General features: G+C 37.2%; 1 protein-coding gene across 1 annotated transcript in view; it reads right to left on the bottom strand.

The window, feature by feature from the left end:
- Positions 1–373: 373 nt before the first annotated feature.
- Positions 374–18,875, bottom strand: part of LY75 (lymphocyte antigen 75) — a 48,080-nt gene continuing 29,578 nt past the window's right edge. The window contains exons 23-35 of the mRNA XM_075028595.1: positions 17,292–17,452; positions 16,498–16,627; positions 13,814–14,040; positions 11,886–12,054; positions 10,535–10,696; positions 9,477–9,599; positions 8,854–9,048; positions 8,266–8,486; positions 6,959–7,133; positions 6,266–6,433; positions 4,859–4,981; positions 4,228–4,395; positions 374–3,212 (exon numbers count right to left, since the gene is read on the bottom strand). Of these exons, the coding sequence (XP_074884696.1) occupies positions 3,028–3,212; positions 4,228–4,395; positions 4,859–4,981; positions 6,266–6,433; positions 6,959–7,133; positions 8,266–8,486; positions 8,854–9,048; positions 9,477–9,599; positions 10,535–10,696; positions 11,886–12,054; positions 13,814–14,040; positions 16,498–16,627; positions 17,292–17,452 (2,207 nt within the window). The 3' untranslated portion in view covers positions 374–3,027. The remainder of the gene's footprint in view (positions 3,213–4,227; positions 4,396–4,858; positions 4,982–6,265; positions 6,434–6,958; positions 7,134–8,265; positions 8,487–8,853; positions 9,049–9,476; positions 9,600–10,534; positions 10,697–11,885; positions 12,055–13,813; positions 14,041–16,497; positions 16,628–17,291; positions 17,453–18,875) is intronic.

Here is an 18,875-nt window from a genome sequence, read left to right as displayed (position 1 = left end):
GAGCCCTTATAAACTGCTTTGGAGTTAATCTGGGCCGTGAGGCACTAATGAACTACACCTTGATTAAAAAATAAAGGCAGAGAGGAACATTCCCTTTCTGTGTAAGCCCAGAAGCAGTTTGATAAAAGCTAGGTATAACCATGTTCCATGATAAAGCATGTTTTCAACTGCAAAAAGAAAGTTACTGGCATTCTTTTTAAATACATCAAAGGTTTTTTTTTAACTCTAAAGTTTTCTTATCATTGTAACACTTATCTGCTTTAATTGTGATCACAGCCACTGTCCTATGTGCTTTTTTTACCCAGTGATTAATGAGCTGTACCTTAGCTCTGATTGATAACTGCTTCCATGGAAATAAAACCAGTGTAAGCAGTTTAGTGTTTTATTTAACTTTATTCTTTCAATAACAATACTGCTAAATAATCTTTCTGTGTATTTCAAATAAAGTGGGTTATTCACCTGCACTAAGGCAGTTGTGCTTACTCAAATAAGAATTACCAGTGATTAGACAACTTGGGTATGATGAAACAAACATGAGAAAAAGGGCCTTAAAAATTATTTACATCATTCATAAGAATAAAATATACAATTTTTTTATAAAAAGTATATATTCATGTGTGTTGGAGAATTAGGATTTTACTACTAATTTCCATTTTCCATTTCAGATTCACACCTAAAAATGCTCAAAGTATAAACATCTATAAAACTAGTAAATCTCAAAACATGAGAATCTGTAAATATTTTTCCCCACTTATTACTGTTGTTAGGAAAGGACAATAACAAACACTTTTTTTTAGTCCATTAAGTTAGAAGTCATTTGGCAAAGCACTTAGGCATATAAGCTAACCCAGAAGATGACAGGAACCAGGCTTTGTTAACACTTCAAACACTTCTCATACCAGGGCAAGTTTAAGAAGCAGGGGGGAGGGGGTGAGGGTTACTTTAATTACATAGTAACTAGCATTGTAACTACTTTTTCTACAAGTTACCTCAAGAAAGAAGAAAGAAAATGTTCACAATTGTGCCTAAAGTACCAAATAAACAACAAAAGTGCTTACTTTTTTGATCAGCAAAATAACACAATGGCTCCTTGACTGTGCCCCTCCAGGCTGCTGTTTTAACAGGCTCTAAAGCGCTATCTACAAGAAGTTCCCTATTTATCAATACAAATGATAAACACTTGCTTATCAAAATAGTGCAAACAGGAACAAAGAAAAGTGCCATCAACATAAGTAAACTGCGGGGAGGGGGAGGCAGTTGAACATCATGACCTCACACCGTTGCTTCAGAGAAATCAGTAGTACTTTTCTCAGCATGTCAGACCAAACATATTCCTATTTACTGTATCATACCACCATTACATGGGGAATGGATTTGGTCTTTTACATAACCTCCTTCATAAAAGTAAATGTGCCTGTTCTTTGTATTGTGCATTAGAAAAGGCTAAAGACTTTCTCAAAACATTAAATCATCAAATCATTAGAGTAATTAATATATACAATTATGTCTTCCCTTTTTCCCTTTATAGCTTGCTTTGGAGTGCATAGAAAAGGCCACAGTGACACATCACATACAAAAATCAAGTTTAAAGTTTTATGTAAAATACCCCAGTACTTTTAGCATTTATGTACACGAGTTTATTCACCATACATTCTTTCTTACTCTTTCCTTAGATATACCTTTATCTTGTTTCTTGGACAGATGACATATTTCACCTATAATGTTAGGCATTTAATCCCAGTATAAATAAGAGTATTAGGGGAAGTAAGTGTCAGGAGGATCTCATTACAGAACAAAGAACACTGTCACTACAACACTCCTGTCCTTGGGTGTCACAGTGTAACAGATCATAAAACAAAGCATGACTTTTCTGTGTTTTGATCTACAAGAAAATCACTGAAGTCTAACTTCAGAGTAGTTTGAAGATGTGTGATAGAATGTGGTATATCATTCTCTAAATACTACTCCAAGTGCAAGTTTTTAAAATCTTGTTTAATTAATGCTTAGGTCCAGATACTGATTTTCACCGTAAACATTCCTGCTATTTGTGCTTTCAAAACTTTGTGAAAGGAGCTGTGAAAAGAAATTGAACCATTTACTTAAAGAGCAGTTATATCACAAGATAAAACATAACATTCATGCCTTTGCTTTTACAGGGCTAAGGCTTTTATTATATCTTGAGTTCTGCTTGTGTTTGCAGTTAGCCCTTAGTGGGTATTTTTGTTAGCCCCACTACCACCTTCAGGGGATAAGAGTAGTGATCTGCCTTCTTGCCCGTCTCAGGCTTCAAATATTCTATGTTTATTTAAGTTTTACTCCTAAATTGCATGGCTTTAGCACAAGGTATTCCCTATAACTCTTTATTCAAAATGTACATTCTACAGCCTAAGGAAGATTATTCTCTCACCATTATAACATGGTATTTTTTGTCTGTCTTTGTGGGGGGCAAATCACAATATGATCTTCTTCCACTATAACAAGAAAATTTAAATTTTAGTTGGATGGGAATGAACACTTAGTGGTCTGGTATCTCCCTTCTCCCCTGCTATATCAAAATTTATAACTGCTTATTACAAAAGTTGCTTCTACAGGGTAACCCAATGCTAGCAGCAAAACCTTTACAGCATATCAAAATGGTACATCATTTGGCATGAAGTTCTTGGTGGGTAATTGTACAAACTTACAGAATTCATGTAGCAATTTTAAGTACATTTGTTAAGGTGATGTTGCATGAAGTACTGTTGGCATTAATTATCCATTAAATGCTTTCCAGGAAAGAGAGAAAATAGTAAATTAAAAAATATCACAGAACTCTAGAAACCTTGCACCTTAAAAGGCTGAGGCCAAATGTAAATAATTACCATGGACTTGCATAAAAATTGCACTTGTATAAAAGAACAAAATTTAGCCCCCATTAATAACCTTCTTATTACTTTTCCAAAATGAAGTAATAAAACATCAAGTAGTTCATTCCTTATGGCTTCACATAGTGAAGTTCATGCTAAATTGCCCAGAAGGAACAGTTTCTCAATAGCTGTCCTTTGTCAACACATCATCAGTTTCATCATCATTCATCCCTCTTTGATAGTGTACTGAAGAGAAGGCACTCCAGTGAAGACGCTTCTTTTTATAGAGATACCATACTAATCCAACAATCAAGACTAAGATAATTAGCAGGGCAAATGCTACAGCCACACCAGTATGATTAGAACCTGTAACAGAACAAACCACAAATAGTTATTCTTTAAGAGTTTTGGTAAGAATATTTTGTCATGGGGTTGATGCTTAGGTAGCTATATGCTAAACTTCAACTAAATGCATGCAGTATAAGGCAAACTGCTTCATCATATTAATAGTCTTCACTTCATCACATGGGAAGTTAGATGCTGATTCAGATGGGAACCTATTAGCTTATTTTTGATCATTCTGTTGTTAATTTCGTAACCATACTTAGGTTGGAAGGAACCTCTGGAGGTCAAAAAATCCTACTAGTAAATGCTGCACTCATTTCAAGGTTTGCGTATGTCAGAAATCTAATGAGATCCTGGACTCTCTTGGAATGGAAGAGAATTATGCTTCCCTTGGACTGACAAGATCTTGTTGATATTTTCCTTAGTGGCATGAAGTTAAATCTATTCCTGCACTTCAATCTATTCCTTTCACTTCAATGAAAATGTATACAAAATGAGAAAGATTCGGTTGCTTCTCAGGAACTTGCTTGCTTAATGCTCAGGTAACTGCTTTCTTTCCTGTACAGAGCAGAGTATGAGGAAGTAACATGAGGCCTGAGCCTTCTGGAGCTGTGGGGCACCATTTTCAGAAGCCTCATCAAGACTGAAAACAATCTGCAGTACCTGCTTACTCAGCATCTCTTAACAAGCGGAAGTCATTCTGTTCCCACCTACACACTCATCCATGAGAGATACCCTGTGGTAAGAAGCAATAGCAGCTACTCTATGCTCTCTTCTAAGTGGAAATTTCAGTTCTCACCCTTTAGGTGGATAGTGGGAGCCAGGCGAAGTAAATTCCTACAGAATTTGTCCCTGAATGCAATTTTACGGCAAAACAGCAACAGAAGGCTCTTGCTTAGGCAGAGGTACTTGGATAGATTCTTTTGTGAATTGCACTTTCATTATTTCAACACAGACTTTCCCCACCAAAAAAAAAGAATATCCTGACTACAGTCACTACAAAATTAAGTCTCTGCTAAAATCAATGCTTCCGTACCTAGAGGAGCTTTACAAACCACTCTGCTTTGACTACGACTGCAGTCAACTTTGGACCATGTGCCAGTTGTGGACAGGATAACACTGCATTTTTCATTGACCGCTGCAGTTTTATTTTCCCAGTTGACATAATTAACTGATGAGCCATCGAGCCAGTTCAGGGACTGATCTGTTGGGGAAAAAAGATTGCTTAGTTTAGATCACCAAAACATGCTGTGATGTTACACAGTATCATTCACTATCTATTGATTTCTTTACATTGCTAAAAGAAACAGGGCTGACTATCTATCCTGTATATTAAAAGCAATAAATATGAACACATCACTTTTAGCCACACCTCTTCTCCAAACCTTTAGCATTTGATGCATTTGCAGTTTAACCATTAGGCACCAATTACAGTGTTCGGGAAAACAAATTTCAGTGACTCCTGATTATCTTAAGTGTGCAACAGGAAGAGACTTAAGCTGCAATGAAGTCCAAAGGGCTTTATAATGCTAAATGAGGGATTCCAACCTCAGGCAGAAGTTACTGTAGGCTATCAACACTACAAAACTGTACTCTTATTTGAGGATTTATGCATTTTTATTTACCAGATGAAACATTCATGCTCATACATGGTTGCTACTTCTTACCCTTAGAGCTCTGAGCCAGGCCAAGCCATACATTCTTGGTGATGAGATCATTTTCCTTTATGTGTGTGCTCACAAATGCATTTTCTTCAGCATCCACTATAGTCAGAAGGGTTGCTGAAGGATCTAAGGGGAAGAGGAAACTAACTGGTCAGAACTGCAACTTCAGAGATTTTTCATGGTGCTTATACATTGAGTTTTCTGTGGGAACAATTACTACAGGAAAAGATTTGCTGATCTGGGCTTGTAAAATTAGCTTGAAGTAATCTGCAGAATAAAGACATCCCATTCCCTAAAATGCAGCATATTATACAAGACTGCTTCAGATGACTGGTTATTCAAGCAGGTCATACAAAACAAAATGGGAGTAAACTTACTGCAGCTGTGGACTATCACATACATGGAAGATACCAAAAGATAGGCCACGTTCAGAATTAGTAGCCTGGTCCAAGTAATAAGCTCTTTCCAAAAAATTGAACAAAAGCTCAGCATTTTGCTGAGTCAAGTTAATTTCTAAATCAGTCCCTCTTTGTGCCTCAGGTTTTTATATACAGGGTTATAGCAATTAAGGAATAAGAGGGAGGAAAGGCTATACTGGAGACAGGCTCAGGGTGTACCCTTTCTTTACATGTATATGCAAATATAAGCCAGAAGCTTAATTTAGAGAAAGATCACTTTTTCTTTTAGCTACCAGGCCAGGTAGGACTCAACAGAAAACTGCATCCAGGATTGGGACTACCTGCACCTTTTCTTTTTCATCCTACATAGTGAGTTAACTTCACATCATAAGATAATTCAATGAAAGTTATGACAGTCACTAGCTTCCAAGCTAAGGAAGTGATTAAAAATTCTGTACACAAGACTGCTTAACATCATCTTCAGCAATACAATTCCCCACATAGCTTATCAAAAAGAGAGAAAATCTTTTAATTTGACATAAAATTAAGTTTGTTAGTGATATCTGCCTTAATAATATCTATAAAGTACACACTTTGAAGCATTTGATAGGTTAGCAAGCTCCCTATTAGCAAGCAGCTAATGCAAGGATATAGTAAGAAAACACTGCTAACAGCACTAACTTAATTTATAATAATGTTAATTGTATGCAAATAAAATGGTTTCCTCCAAACTGTAAGCCTTACATTTCTGAATCCTCTATCAATGGCTATCTGCATTTTACTTGCAGTTATCTGTGTGCCAAACAATCTGTCAGCACATTGCAGCATTTTATCAAGAACCTTTATCAGATGCTCAAAGATAAAGCTTGCTATTACTTTTCTTAAACTAAAGCAGCATAAAAGCTGAAGAGCTGAAGTATAACCAGTGTAGGTTTTTTGGTTGTTGGGTTTTATTTCTTTTGAAATAGTGGACTAATTATAAGTTGTAATGTGGTAAAGAGTCTAAACATACTCAGTTTCTGGCAGACTTTCTTAGCATCTTCCACGTTATATACTGAAAAATTGTAGAACGCCATATCAAATGCATAACAATGATCCTTATACTGTATCCACTTCAGGGTACCACTGATCTGCGGGCATCCCGGGGCTCTGCTCACTTGCTTTGGCTGTAATTGTCTCTCTGCAAAGACAAAGAAATTGACATTATTTCTTCTGAAGGAGTTTGTGCATAGTCTCTTCGTAGTAACAGGACAGTAAGTATTAACAAGGACTACTTCTGCTACCAACAACCATGAGTCAATTAACTTACATTCCTTCTTCATGTGTCATACATGAATTTATTTGAAAACGAGCATAAGACAAGTCCCAAAGGCTTGGGAACCATTTTTTTTTCTTGCCTTTTAGGGGGTTTTCAAGTTTGTCGTATGTGTTTAAGGATTTTTATTCAGAAAAAGATACATACAGTTTGATATTCATATCAACAGGTGATCAAAAAACGACCAGGATTTTTTTAGATTTTCACCACTGGAATGGAGAGAGTTAATCTCCCTTAAGTATTATGAAGTGTTTTATCGTTCCTAATAGACAACTCTTCTTAAAGAGGGAATCATGTGTAGTATTTCAGCCTTCATTTCTACTTCTAAATACAACATGTAAAGATAGAATACATAAGACAACTACACAAAACATCAAAAATAACACTTACTGTTTGGAGGGCTATAGCAAATGGCACCTTCAGCAACATTTGTACATTCTGTACGGTTCCAAGATCCTTTAGTATCCAAGAGAATGCAGTTCTCGGTAGTATTTGAATTTTCTAATTCCCAAGGATAGTAGTCGAAGTCGCTTCCATCTGACCATTCAAAATTAGCTTTACTTCCCTAATTAAAGAAAAAACCCACAACTTTTAAACCACAGCATATGGTTCTGGTTTAAATCTTGTCAGTCATTAGTAAGTCATATAGCAGTATTTATCCCTTGTAGAGTGATAAATTAAAATGCAGGTGGCCTCATTTTCTAAATCCATACTAAATAAATGTACAACATTGTTTGTGTTTTCCAATCAGTTCTTAACATAGAAATCCTGATTATTTGTGGGAACTGAGAAAGTGCGGCATATTTGTAAGTTTAAACCTGCAATGTGCCTTGTTTTATCCTACAGGGGACATTTTACTTCATTTCATCCTGCTGTTTCATTTAAGCAGTCTGCCTTCCTTGCTATGAACATTATTAGATATACTGTAAACTGCTAAACTGTCAAGATGGCCTCAGTGAGTAAGGCTCGGCAGCTCGGGAATGGTTTGCAGTGATATCTCCTCCTTCAGAGACACTGCTGGAAACCCATGACAACAAAGAGTCAGTTGTGAGAAGTGGAGGGACCCATTCAGACCAAAGGGCAGGCAGAGGTAGCAAAGCCATGCATAGAAATCACACATCTCTGCAGAGGGGTATTCCTCCCAATTAACTACCATGATCAGGTCTGGTGAATAGTGTGGGGAGCAGGGTTGGGGACACTGGCTTTTGGCTCCAAGGATAAGCAGACAGAGGAAGAGGAAGATCTGCAGCTGCTTCTTGCTATGACTCCTGGGAGAAGGAACACCTAACTTGTTAGAGAGCCAGCAGTTTTGGAAAGACAGTCCTGACCTGGACTAATCAGGCTCCACACAGCCTTGTCTGAATGTATTTGCTAGCAAAATCTGATCCTACAGAGGGCCACAAAATCTGGAGCCTCTAAAGGTACCGTTGCAAACTGCACGTCCTTTTGCTCTAAGGAATTATGTGGGACCATTGAATTATTTTAAAACATCAAGGATTTGGAAAAATATCTGTGGCTACATACACTAAAATTAATACACTTCAACATATGTTACACAGGGTTGAAAAAGTAGGTAATTTACTACATGGAATAGAGATTCCAAGAAACTGGAAAAAAGCATCAGAAATTATTTCATATCCTGAGCAGAAAATTATTTACAAGCTCTGTTACCGATGTCACCAACAGTATATACTTACATCATGAATTGACAGCCCAAGCCACAGAGGATAGCCATCCTGCTTGACAATATCTTCTAGAAATAACTGTTGTGATTCACTGTGTACACTTGCTAAATCACTCCTATTTTGTTTGCATTCTCTCAATGCCCCATACCATGTTAACTTTTTCTGAAGGATCCTGTATGTTCTGTTTCCATGTGGAATAGACTCAGGCAATGGAGGCTTGAGCTGTTGGGGTCCTGTTTCAAAGAGTAAGATGACAAGTTATGTATACTTCATTCACATTACTAGGAACATACAGAAAGCATTAAAATCCATCTATATCAATGCAACTCAAGCATTAAAGTGTTCAGTACAAGCCACTTACTTGATATAAGTTATCTTTCACTACTTTGAACACTGTAAGCAGTTGATGGAGGAGTACAGCAAACACATTCCTCCTGCCCAGAACATTACAGCAGTGATGCATGGACTGACTATATAACCCCAGAAGCCCATGACAGCTGTGCCTTATGTTTCACTGCCTTATGTAGCAGGTACTGCAGAACTAGCACTGAAATTATGACCCTTATCCAATACTACACAGAAATCTTCTCTGCTACTTACCCCTTTCAATTTTACAGGCTAGTATACTGTACACATTATAGTGATGAGCATGCCAACTTTGAGAATAATTGTAAATATCCCAAAATCCATCAAGATTTACACCAGCAAAAAAACTGTTCTTCTTTATGTTAGGTCTTCCCAGCCTCCAGTTATTGTAAGTCAGATGAGTTTCATCATACCACTTGAGAACTTTATCTGTGGAAAACATAGCATATTTATCAAAACATTGGCATTATGTGTACAAATACCATTTAACTTTGAATATATTAATGACATTAACAGATATTCACTTTGGAAAAAAAGGCAGTGATACTCTAAGTTACTGTAAATCAGTTCCATATACGATGCTAAGTATGTTAGCATTACTCATCCAGGCCCTTTTAAGTAAGTCCTGCTTTCCAGGGAAATCAAATCTAGACTAAACAGAACATACTGCATCTAATTATCACTCAAACAGAAAGCATGTCCAGTTATTTTCTTCTGGAAGATAAATATAAAGCATTATTATAGGTTTGCATTCAGTTTGACTTTAGTTGTATACTGAAACACGCAAGAAACATACACTTAATGCTGCAAACTTTGTCTCCAATCCAGTTATTAAGAAAAAAAACCTTAAATCTTACCACTGTCATCATAAATCACACCCAGCCAGACCCACATAGCCAGACCGCTGAATGAATGAAGCTGCTCAGTAACAAAGTTATTCTCTTCTTCATCTCGAATGCTCAGAACAAATGCTTCTGGGTCTGTTAAAAATTTTTTTTAAATTACTTTCTTACAAATTCAAAGAAATTAATTTTTTTTTCTAGTATTGTTAATAATTATTACAGCTAGGTCAAGAATGTGTAACAGCTAGACCTTTACAACATAATAACTAAATGAACAGTGCGAAAACAATTTTAAAAGGTATTAACAGTCCTTCCCCTGGTTTTGTGGATAAGTGAAAGACATCAGCTCCAGAGATAGTTGTGGGTCCTACTGTCACTTCAAAGTGTATGTAGTAAAAATTCTCTGCATAGAACATAAAAATATCAGCAATCTTTCATGATTTTCTTGAACTGCCTAGTGGAGAAACAGTATTAAGAAAAAGACTGAATTGAAATCAATTCATGAAAAATAAGAACAGTTTCTGGAAAGACCTATGTCTAAGTAAGTGCCACGAGCAATGGTTTAATACTAGAGGGAAGCCGTTACTAAGCTTAGACTTTGTTCAGGATGGACAGGAAAAGCCTATGTGCTTTTCTGAATTGGACTATTCTGTTTCGTTCAGCCAGGTGTTCCACACAGCAAGGGGTGTTGAAAAAAACCCCATGAAGTAAATGTGAGTGTAAAGCTAGAATGTTGCCAAAGGGATAACAATTACCCAACCTATTTAAAATTTGCATATTATAAAGAGAAAAAACTCCCAACCTTCCAATTTTTCAGAGATCTCAGACTTCAGTAGTTCTTACCCATCTCTCTCTCTCTCAAACTCTCCTACCTGTGCTCTGGCACTTTTTATCAGAGTACTGCAAGGGCAAACAGCATTAGCCAGTGCAACACTAACGTACATTTCCAAATGCTACAACCTTTTCTCAACACTCACTTTGCTGTCATTTTAAGACGGTGACTCAGATCTAAAACTCATCTCCCTCAAGCTGATATTAGTCCATAAATACCTGTAATATGACAAAGTACTTACTCATTTTCTTGCATAAATGATGAGCTTCTTGAGACTTCAGTTCTCTCCATCTATTTTTTGTTATCATAAAAGTATAACAATTGTTTCTAAATGATATCCAGGGTGTATTTTTAATCTTATGTGGGCACTTAACTTGTGTAACTTGTTCTTTTTCAATCTTCTCTAAGGAAATGAAAGATGACATTCAGGACATGACTTATTAATAACAACACTTAACCTGACATACCACAAACCACTTAAAACATGCAAGACAAATTAAGTGCCATCCTCTAAATGTGTAATACATTGTTGCTTTCAGTTTCCTCATGACAGTGATTTTTTTAAAGTAACAAACCCAGCAGTAAGCATTATCAAAGAACACAGATGCTTACAACTTTTTGCAATTGTTATGTTACATAGGTTTAAGAATACAATCCCTACATAAAAGTGCGAAGTGTGGGCCAATAACTAATAGCTCTTATTGCTTTTTCTATGAAGGCAGATCACCATAACAAATAAGCTACTTCATAGCTGGCAACACATCTTAGTTCTGTGGCTTTATCTAACACTTGAGGAGCGAGAAGGACTCTTCCTGCAGCTGCTTAGATTGCAAGCACAAAATAGTTAAGGATGTCATAATGCCAAGTATACACTTTACTGTGACTCAGTATGTAAAACAGTGGCTTAACTGTCCCCCCTCACGGAAAAAAACCAAAACAAATTATAATGGTCTCATAGGGAAGAAATCTGTGATGATCTCTCAGAAAGATCTTTTTTGTTTTTCAGAAAAGGGCCGTGCTACATATGTATACCCCCACAAAATGCACCCTGCTATATCCCTACCTGTCTTGCTATAATTGGCATATATTTAGAAAGGTTTTGTGAACTGCAGATTACTTTAATTTACACCTTTCAATTCAGTGTCTACCTGCTATCTTTCTTCTCCATGTAGTCACGTACTTTCTCCCTGTAGAGACTTCCCTGTCTGAAGAGATTTCAGGAGGTCCCAATATTAAGATGTAAATAGCACAGAGGTAGCTGAATCTTCTTCCACATGCAAGTGGGAGAGATTAGTATGCAACAACCTTACAGAAACAGTGCAAAGGTAGAATCAGGTGGCAGTACGAAGGGTACAGTCTGGCCCAATGCACCCATGCCAAATTCATTTCTGAGTAACATGTGGATTAAGACCAACAAGTGCATGCTCCCCTATCTGAATTTTGTTTCTTTTTTTCCTGGCATGCAAATCAGCCTGTCTGAGGAAATGTAATTTTAAAAAGTTATAATTTTGAAGTTACAATCTGGAATTATCAAATATGCTTCATAATAAAACAAAATTCAGCTTTTATAAATATTATGCTAGGATACATACTTTCTGATGCATAGCAAATAGCACCTCGATTTTCAGAGGAACAGTCAGAAGTTTTCCAGAAGCCATCAGTATCCAAAAACACACATTCTTCGCTTGTTTCTTCATCATCTTCAGACCAGCGACTAAAACTAACATGTTTCCCATCCAGCCAGCCATAGTGTTTTCCACCCTAGCATTGTGTAAGTAAAAGGGATGAGCTTACATAGTAAAAAATATTAGGTACAAAAAAATGACATGATAATATATTTACATTGGCTAGACATTTACAGTGTCTCCGGCAAGAACTATAAGTGTTCCACTGCCCTTGCGATCTGATCTGCTGCTCCAAATATATCAAGCTTTGTTATTTTAAGTTTTGCAGTTGCAAAAATATAAATTAGCTGAAGTGGATTGCAAATTATCAAATAGTGATGTTTAACTACTATGCTTATGGAGGAAGGCAATGAGGTGTCCAAATTGCATCATTTGCACCTGCAAATCAATGGTGGATATAATTATCTGGTCTTGGAAAACTGGTAATATCTGAGAATAAGGCCCAGTCTCGGTTACTCCACACTGAGTTGAAAGTAATTTATTCAATACTTAACTGATTTAATAAATCAGATGTGCTCCTGCCCTGGAGGATGCAGGAGGAATAAGAAAAAAACCACATACAACAAGCACGCCATCCTTTAAGAATCTTACATTTAAAAGTTTTCTTCAGGAAATCCCCCTGCAGCTTTGTAATTGGATTTATCTTCTATCTTTCTTTTTTGTCTATGATTCCAGCACTGGAGTAACAAGTTCTGTTGACCAGTTTCATTATAATTTCCTTTCATGTGACTCTAATTGTGCCCAAATAACAAAGTGTTGCAATAGTGAAAAGCCAGCGCATGCCTGAGTTTCATGCAGCAAAATGAATCACTTGATCTTCACTTACAGATAAAGATTCAAAAGAGAAGGGAAAATAGGTTGTTTTGGTTTCCCCATCTTCACTAAGATTAAATGCCCATTTCCTTTTAAAAACATTCTCCATAAAGTATATACTCAAATTTCTATTCCCCCCCTCCTCTACTTTGCCTAGAATACTCAGTAGCCCATTACTGACATAGGAAGATTGTAACACCACAGATGCTGGGTGAACACCATTAACCTTTGTAGGTAAGGCACTTCTGAAATAAATTTTAACCTTTTTCTTGCAATTATCTCAGGACTCATGTGCTCAACAAAAGAGATAAACCCTGCAACCAAGCCCAAGCCATTTCATGAACAGCTGAGAAAGCTCTCAATCCATGGTGAAGATCTTCAAGAGGTCCTCTGGCTAAAAAAGGCAAAAGAGTACCTCCTGCATTGACTTTTGCAAAGACAAAACAAACAGAAGAAAAAAGAAAAAAAACACTAACGTGTCTCAGGGATGTCTCCCTCTAACTCAAAACACAGGTGCAAATAACATGAAGTAACAACAGAGTCTAAGTTAAGCTTTAGAAATGTATCTCCAGAAGTGTTCAATGATTCATTTTGGATTTTATTTGCCCTTTCTAGTTTCTCCCTTTTAAAACAGATTTTGGGTTCTCTTTCTGGAGTAGTACTGTAAACAGTGGCAATGATATTAAATGGCAACACTAATTACTCATTCATTAAAAAACGAGGCAAAGATGATTCAGTGATCTATGTTGCTGCCACCCTACAATATATCCCTTCATCCTATAATCATTTAAACCACTTGTCTCCTCATCATCAATCCATCCATAGGAGTTCAACAACTAGGTAACTTGGAGAACTGAAGATTTAGAACATTGATCTTGAGACCCTTCAGATGGTTATCCCTAAATGAAAACAGTTACCCCAGAAATTAATTTTTCATTGCATTTCTTTATCTCAGTTTCTATTTCACACAACTCTGAAAATTACCTCAAGACACAGTCTGAAGAGAAAAAAAACCAACTTACATCTCGGCTGAAGAGTCCAATCCACAGTGGGTAATTACGAAGGGCAGCCTGAACAGCAAGAAAAGCCTGCTGGAACTGATCTGTGATGCTAACCAGCTGCATCTTGTTATTTATGCATGCAGCCATTGCATCATCCCAGGACAAATTCTTCGGAATTACCATGTATTGAACATTTTGATAGCTCAATGTTTCATTAAGGACTTGTTCTGTCTGGTTATCAGCAGCTCCTATATGTAAGAAAGAAATCCAGTTATTAGGTGGTTAAACACTGGAATACGTTTTAAACTCCCAATTTCTCTGTAACAGTAGATTATGCTAATAATTACAGTTAGAAGGAAGTATCTTTGACACTTTAGATAGAAAATATGTGAAACAAAAAAAATAATAAGGATTATTTTCAGCCAATCTATTTTTATATATCTTTCTCTCAACTTAGGTTCACATCTTTTTATATTTGTTATTTTTAACTAACTGCTAAATAATGTTAAGAATTCTATTTATTGAATTAAAAACAAATTCTATAGCTTTATTTAAATACATGAATGTGAGAGAGTGACTGGTCTCTGCTGCAGTATAGCAACAGCTAAACTTGACTCATTCATCTCTGTGGAGCCTGTGGATTTATGCTTAGGCAAATCTAATGGGCTATGAAACTTGTCTATGCAGATCTTAGTACAGCACAGTCCCAGAATTCCTTACTGCCATCCATGGGTATAGTGGGAATTGATTTTGCCTCCACATGTGCTTAACTAATTGCAGAAAATCCACCTTGCATAGGGAGGGGTATAATTCACTATTTGTGCTCTAAGCACTGAGTGTTATCACAGTTATCAGCATCACACTTGAAGGCATACAGCTCAGTGATGCATAGCAACTGCAGTTAATAAAAGATGCAAACATTCCCATGGATGGTAAATTAAAGCATGCAAACATGGTCACCCCCAAAATTTTATACATGACCAAAAATAAACTGGCTCTCCAAAAGGGAGAAAACCCCTGACATTTAAAATATCGCAAGCAGAAAAAGGCTTGGGGGAGGGGGGGAGGGGATTTTTTTAAAAAATCATTCTATAGAATGGCTGATTGACAGGCTGACAGGGCCATTTTCCAAAACACAAGATGACAGAAACATAGTATTAATTTGATATTTACAGCTTTCAATAGCTGAGAAAAGTGACAAAGCTGAAATAGATTGTTTCAAGTGGTTTGTCTCTGCTGCCAAATGCTTTCACTTAGTAAATGGCTACAAAAAAGAACCAGGGAACCATGGGTGCCATTGCACATCAAGGGGTACCAAATTGGAAACAAGGTTGTAAGAAAAGTGTCCATTTCTGAAAGAATTGCCAATGATTAACATCTCAAGAAGTTCTGCAAATCAATCATGCCAAGATTTCCAAGGAACATGAATCGTCTTTTTCCCTAGGATAAAGCCCTAGGCAACCTGGACTCTCTCACAGCTGTCCCTGCAACCTGTTGAGGTCCCTTCCAACCTGAATTATCCTTAGATCCCTAATACAATGATGATACAAAACCAGACCATACCAGAACACAATCTCTGGCAGTCCAAAAACCTTTCTCATTACACCTTCTACAGCTGTGGTAAGGAAGAAGTGCTTAGTATTTTAGTCAGCTCAGACTAATAATATATTGATCTACACAGATATACTGTCAACTTCCTATTAATAAAAATCCCCTTTTTGAATATTTATGACATCTCTTCCATCCAGACTTCTAATCTGGACACTTGGAATTTTTAAAGTATTTGGCACTGAAATAAAGATTTTTTTGTGTTAAATGGGGGTGGGGGACAGGGAAATCTCTGCCTGTTTGAGAATGAAGAAGGTGGGCATATTCTTGGGTGTTTTGCACACCTGGGTTTTTTGGGGTGGGGTTTGTTGGTGGTTTTTTTTGAAGATAGCACATTAGTTACTTAAAAGGATTATTTACATAGAGGAACATACTCAGAAGTGGGTATGCTGAACATTAGCCCATAGCAGTAATTAAATGTGTACAATAGCTATATGCATTTGATCTGATTCCAGTAATTGGTATCGACCAACCCACATGGCTACATCAGAATATTATTTTTAGTTCAGATTAAGAAAACCCACTCACGCCAACAGATCTGTACAAAAGCTAGGGAAAGCTGCATCACTCCAGATTATCACTCTTCTTGTATGCCCTCAAGGTTTCCTCTGGGGAGACCAATTTCAACAGTAAGGTTATATGATATCTCATATTCTGATAGTGCTAAAAACCACAGGATATGTTTAAGGAGGATGGAAATACTGTGAGATTCCTTCCCAGGGCTTCTCACTTCCACAGTTCTGAAGAGGAAAAAGGAGTAACTTGTTCCACCCCTTGATTTACCTGACCTCTATACCCACAGAACATTGAAGCCCTGTCTGCTTAAGTTATGGTTCCACTGAAACTACACAGAGTCTCTCAGGAAAACAGATTCCCTTTGAACTGGGCTATGAAAAACAAAGGGGAAAATTCTGAATGGCTGACAAAATAGGTCCCAGATCATCCTTCACACTCTGCTTTTCCAAAATGTACTTGCTCAGTCTCCACAAGAATCTTGCTCTTCAAGAGCAACAATTTACATGCATTAAAAGGTCTCCTGGCACTCGCATCTTAACTGCAAACTCTGGCTGTAATTTATTTTGACTCTTCAGACTTACCTATAGGCCGCTGGCATATACCCAAGAAGTGCCTGTCAGCACAAGCAGTGAAATTCCATGTTCCAACATACTGTGATTTGGGATCATTAAGAATTACACCGCACTGATTGTTAAATTCTTCATCAAAAAGCTGAAAACCAGAAATACACTTATCAGACTCAAATGAGGCATAAACATACTTGTGTAGAGAAGGTGAAGTAACACGAGGTTAGGGGAACTCGAGCTGTCTGAACTTGTTTAAGAAGTTTCAAACAGCTTACTTATTTTACAAACACTACCAGGTGCCTGGACTCAAAAAGAATTCATAAGTTAAATACAGGAGAGAATATTAAATTAAGTGATCCAACACTTAAAATAAATCTTGTTTGTAGGTGTGATTCAATTACATTTATTATGCTCCACTTTGGGTAGAGCAGGGAGCAAAATACCAATGTATAATTGTTTGCAGATACATTCTAAGTGTAACTGAACCAAGAATTATTGACGACATCTTTTTAATGACTGTTTTCATGTAGTCTTTAAATTGCAAACAGAAGTTCCAGAAGAGTCATTAAATAGTTGTTTCAGCTTTTCTCCTTCACCCTTCAGTGTTTCCCATCTCAGTTCAGAAGCTGTCATCCAAATAAACTAAACAGAGCTCCATTACTGTCGGTCACCTTGTTTGCCAATTAAAACCACTAACCGGGGGATTTGGTCTGTTACGTATTTTTTGGCTTTTTTTTTTTTTTTTTATACAGTCAATATTCCAAGTTTCATTACTCAACAGTCAAGAGAAGTCAAAAGTCAGAACTTACGTCGAGTGGAATTTTCCTTAATCTTCCTGTCAGGAGTGGGTGAAAGTTACTATACAACAGTCTACTCTCATCTATCCATTTGTTTTCTCTTGTGCTGAATAGAAACTGCAAACCAATCCAAATATCTTTTGGCATACCAGGAAGCAAGGATGTTATATAATCTGTTGGGCAGAACAGTAAATGTAGATATTGTGGTTCAGAAAACAGTAAACATCTGAAAAAAACACTTCACATAAAGAAGATAATGCAGCCCCTGTTTGATTTAACTTAATTTTCCCAGACCTTTATGATTGCCAAATGTTTATTGTCCTTTCCTTCCATAAGATAACACCTTTCATGTTGATTTTATCTGAAGGAGCAGACTATTGGTATTTGTCCTCCAAATTCTCAGCTGAGGAGCAGGTAGTAGGTTTAACCTGTTTCTCTGCACACTACTTTGTATTCTTGCACTTATATCCGAATTTCAGAACCTGCTTTTCCACAGGTCCGGAAGATCTTCTATTGTCTCCCTGCAGAGATAATAGAAGAGCTCCCTCCTGCCTTCTCTGAATTGACAGGGGAAGTCTTATCTCCCATCTTTCTCTCCTACTGATGTATACCATAAATCAGAACCATTTCTTGAATTCTGGCAGAGTTTGCCCACTCCACCATCAGAGAAAGCAGGACAGGATGAAGGAAGTAAAGTTATTTGGAAAAAAATTCAGCCAGGAAAACCTTAAATCAGACCCCTCTTGGTGAGCATTCTGGCACAAAACAACAGGTTTTGGTAACACCCCAGGCACCAAAGGCATTCTCTGAGTTTGTCTAGATTAGGAAGACAAATTGAAACTATGTAATTAGCTACTGCTGACATGTCTTAATTATTGGCCACATGCCAGACTAGCCACAGCCTATTTTCTGAGCTAGACAAAGTCATTGAAGATTTACATGTCAGAGCTAGCCAGCCACCTAATGCCACTGGGAGGAGTAGAAGCAGCCTACAGAAAGAGGCATGCTGCTTTAAGAGGACTGTGCCTTCTTTCCATATAGGTGGCCTTCACTACAGGGGGGAAAGAAAAAGCAAACAAGGAACAGTAACAAACACTTCCATATGCACCAAACTAGACAAAAGATCCTGCTATGTAACACTTCAGAATGGCTATGCTTTTGCGATCTTAAAATCATCCAAAACCACAGTCTCAGACATGCATATTCCTGTATGGTTATAACCCTATTCCTCCCCAATAATAGCAGTAAAAAAAAAAAGTTACCATTCAGCTGCTGCCTGCAGGTACACTAGTGGCCTCCCTAGTCCACTTTCCATATTCCATTTGGCAAGAGGTTAATTGCTTATAAAGAAAATATGCACTGTGCACGCTGCAGAATTCAACTGAGCTACTTCAGATATACCTGCACAGAACTGTTAGTTATCCACAATATAGATGCAAATACAGCTGTCTCATTCAGCAGTTTATCACTGAACATTACTTGCAGCCAATGTGAACGCATTTCTTCCTCACTGCTTTTACCTCAATGACTCTAGTTTACATGACAGCTGAGAGGCAGGTCCCAAACGTGGAACAACTCTGTTTTGCAGTCCCCCTG

Source organism: Buteo buteo, chromosome 5 (assembly GCF_964188355.1).
Source record: "Buteo buteo chromosome 5, bButBut1.hap1.1, whole genome shotgun sequence".
Taxonomy (NCBI): domain Eukaryota; kingdom Metazoa; phylum Chordata; class Aves; order Accipitriformes; family Accipitridae; genus Buteo; species Buteo buteo.
The sequence above is the reverse complement of the archived record's forward strand: the minus strand, read 5'-3'. Positions and strand labels throughout refer to the sequence as shown.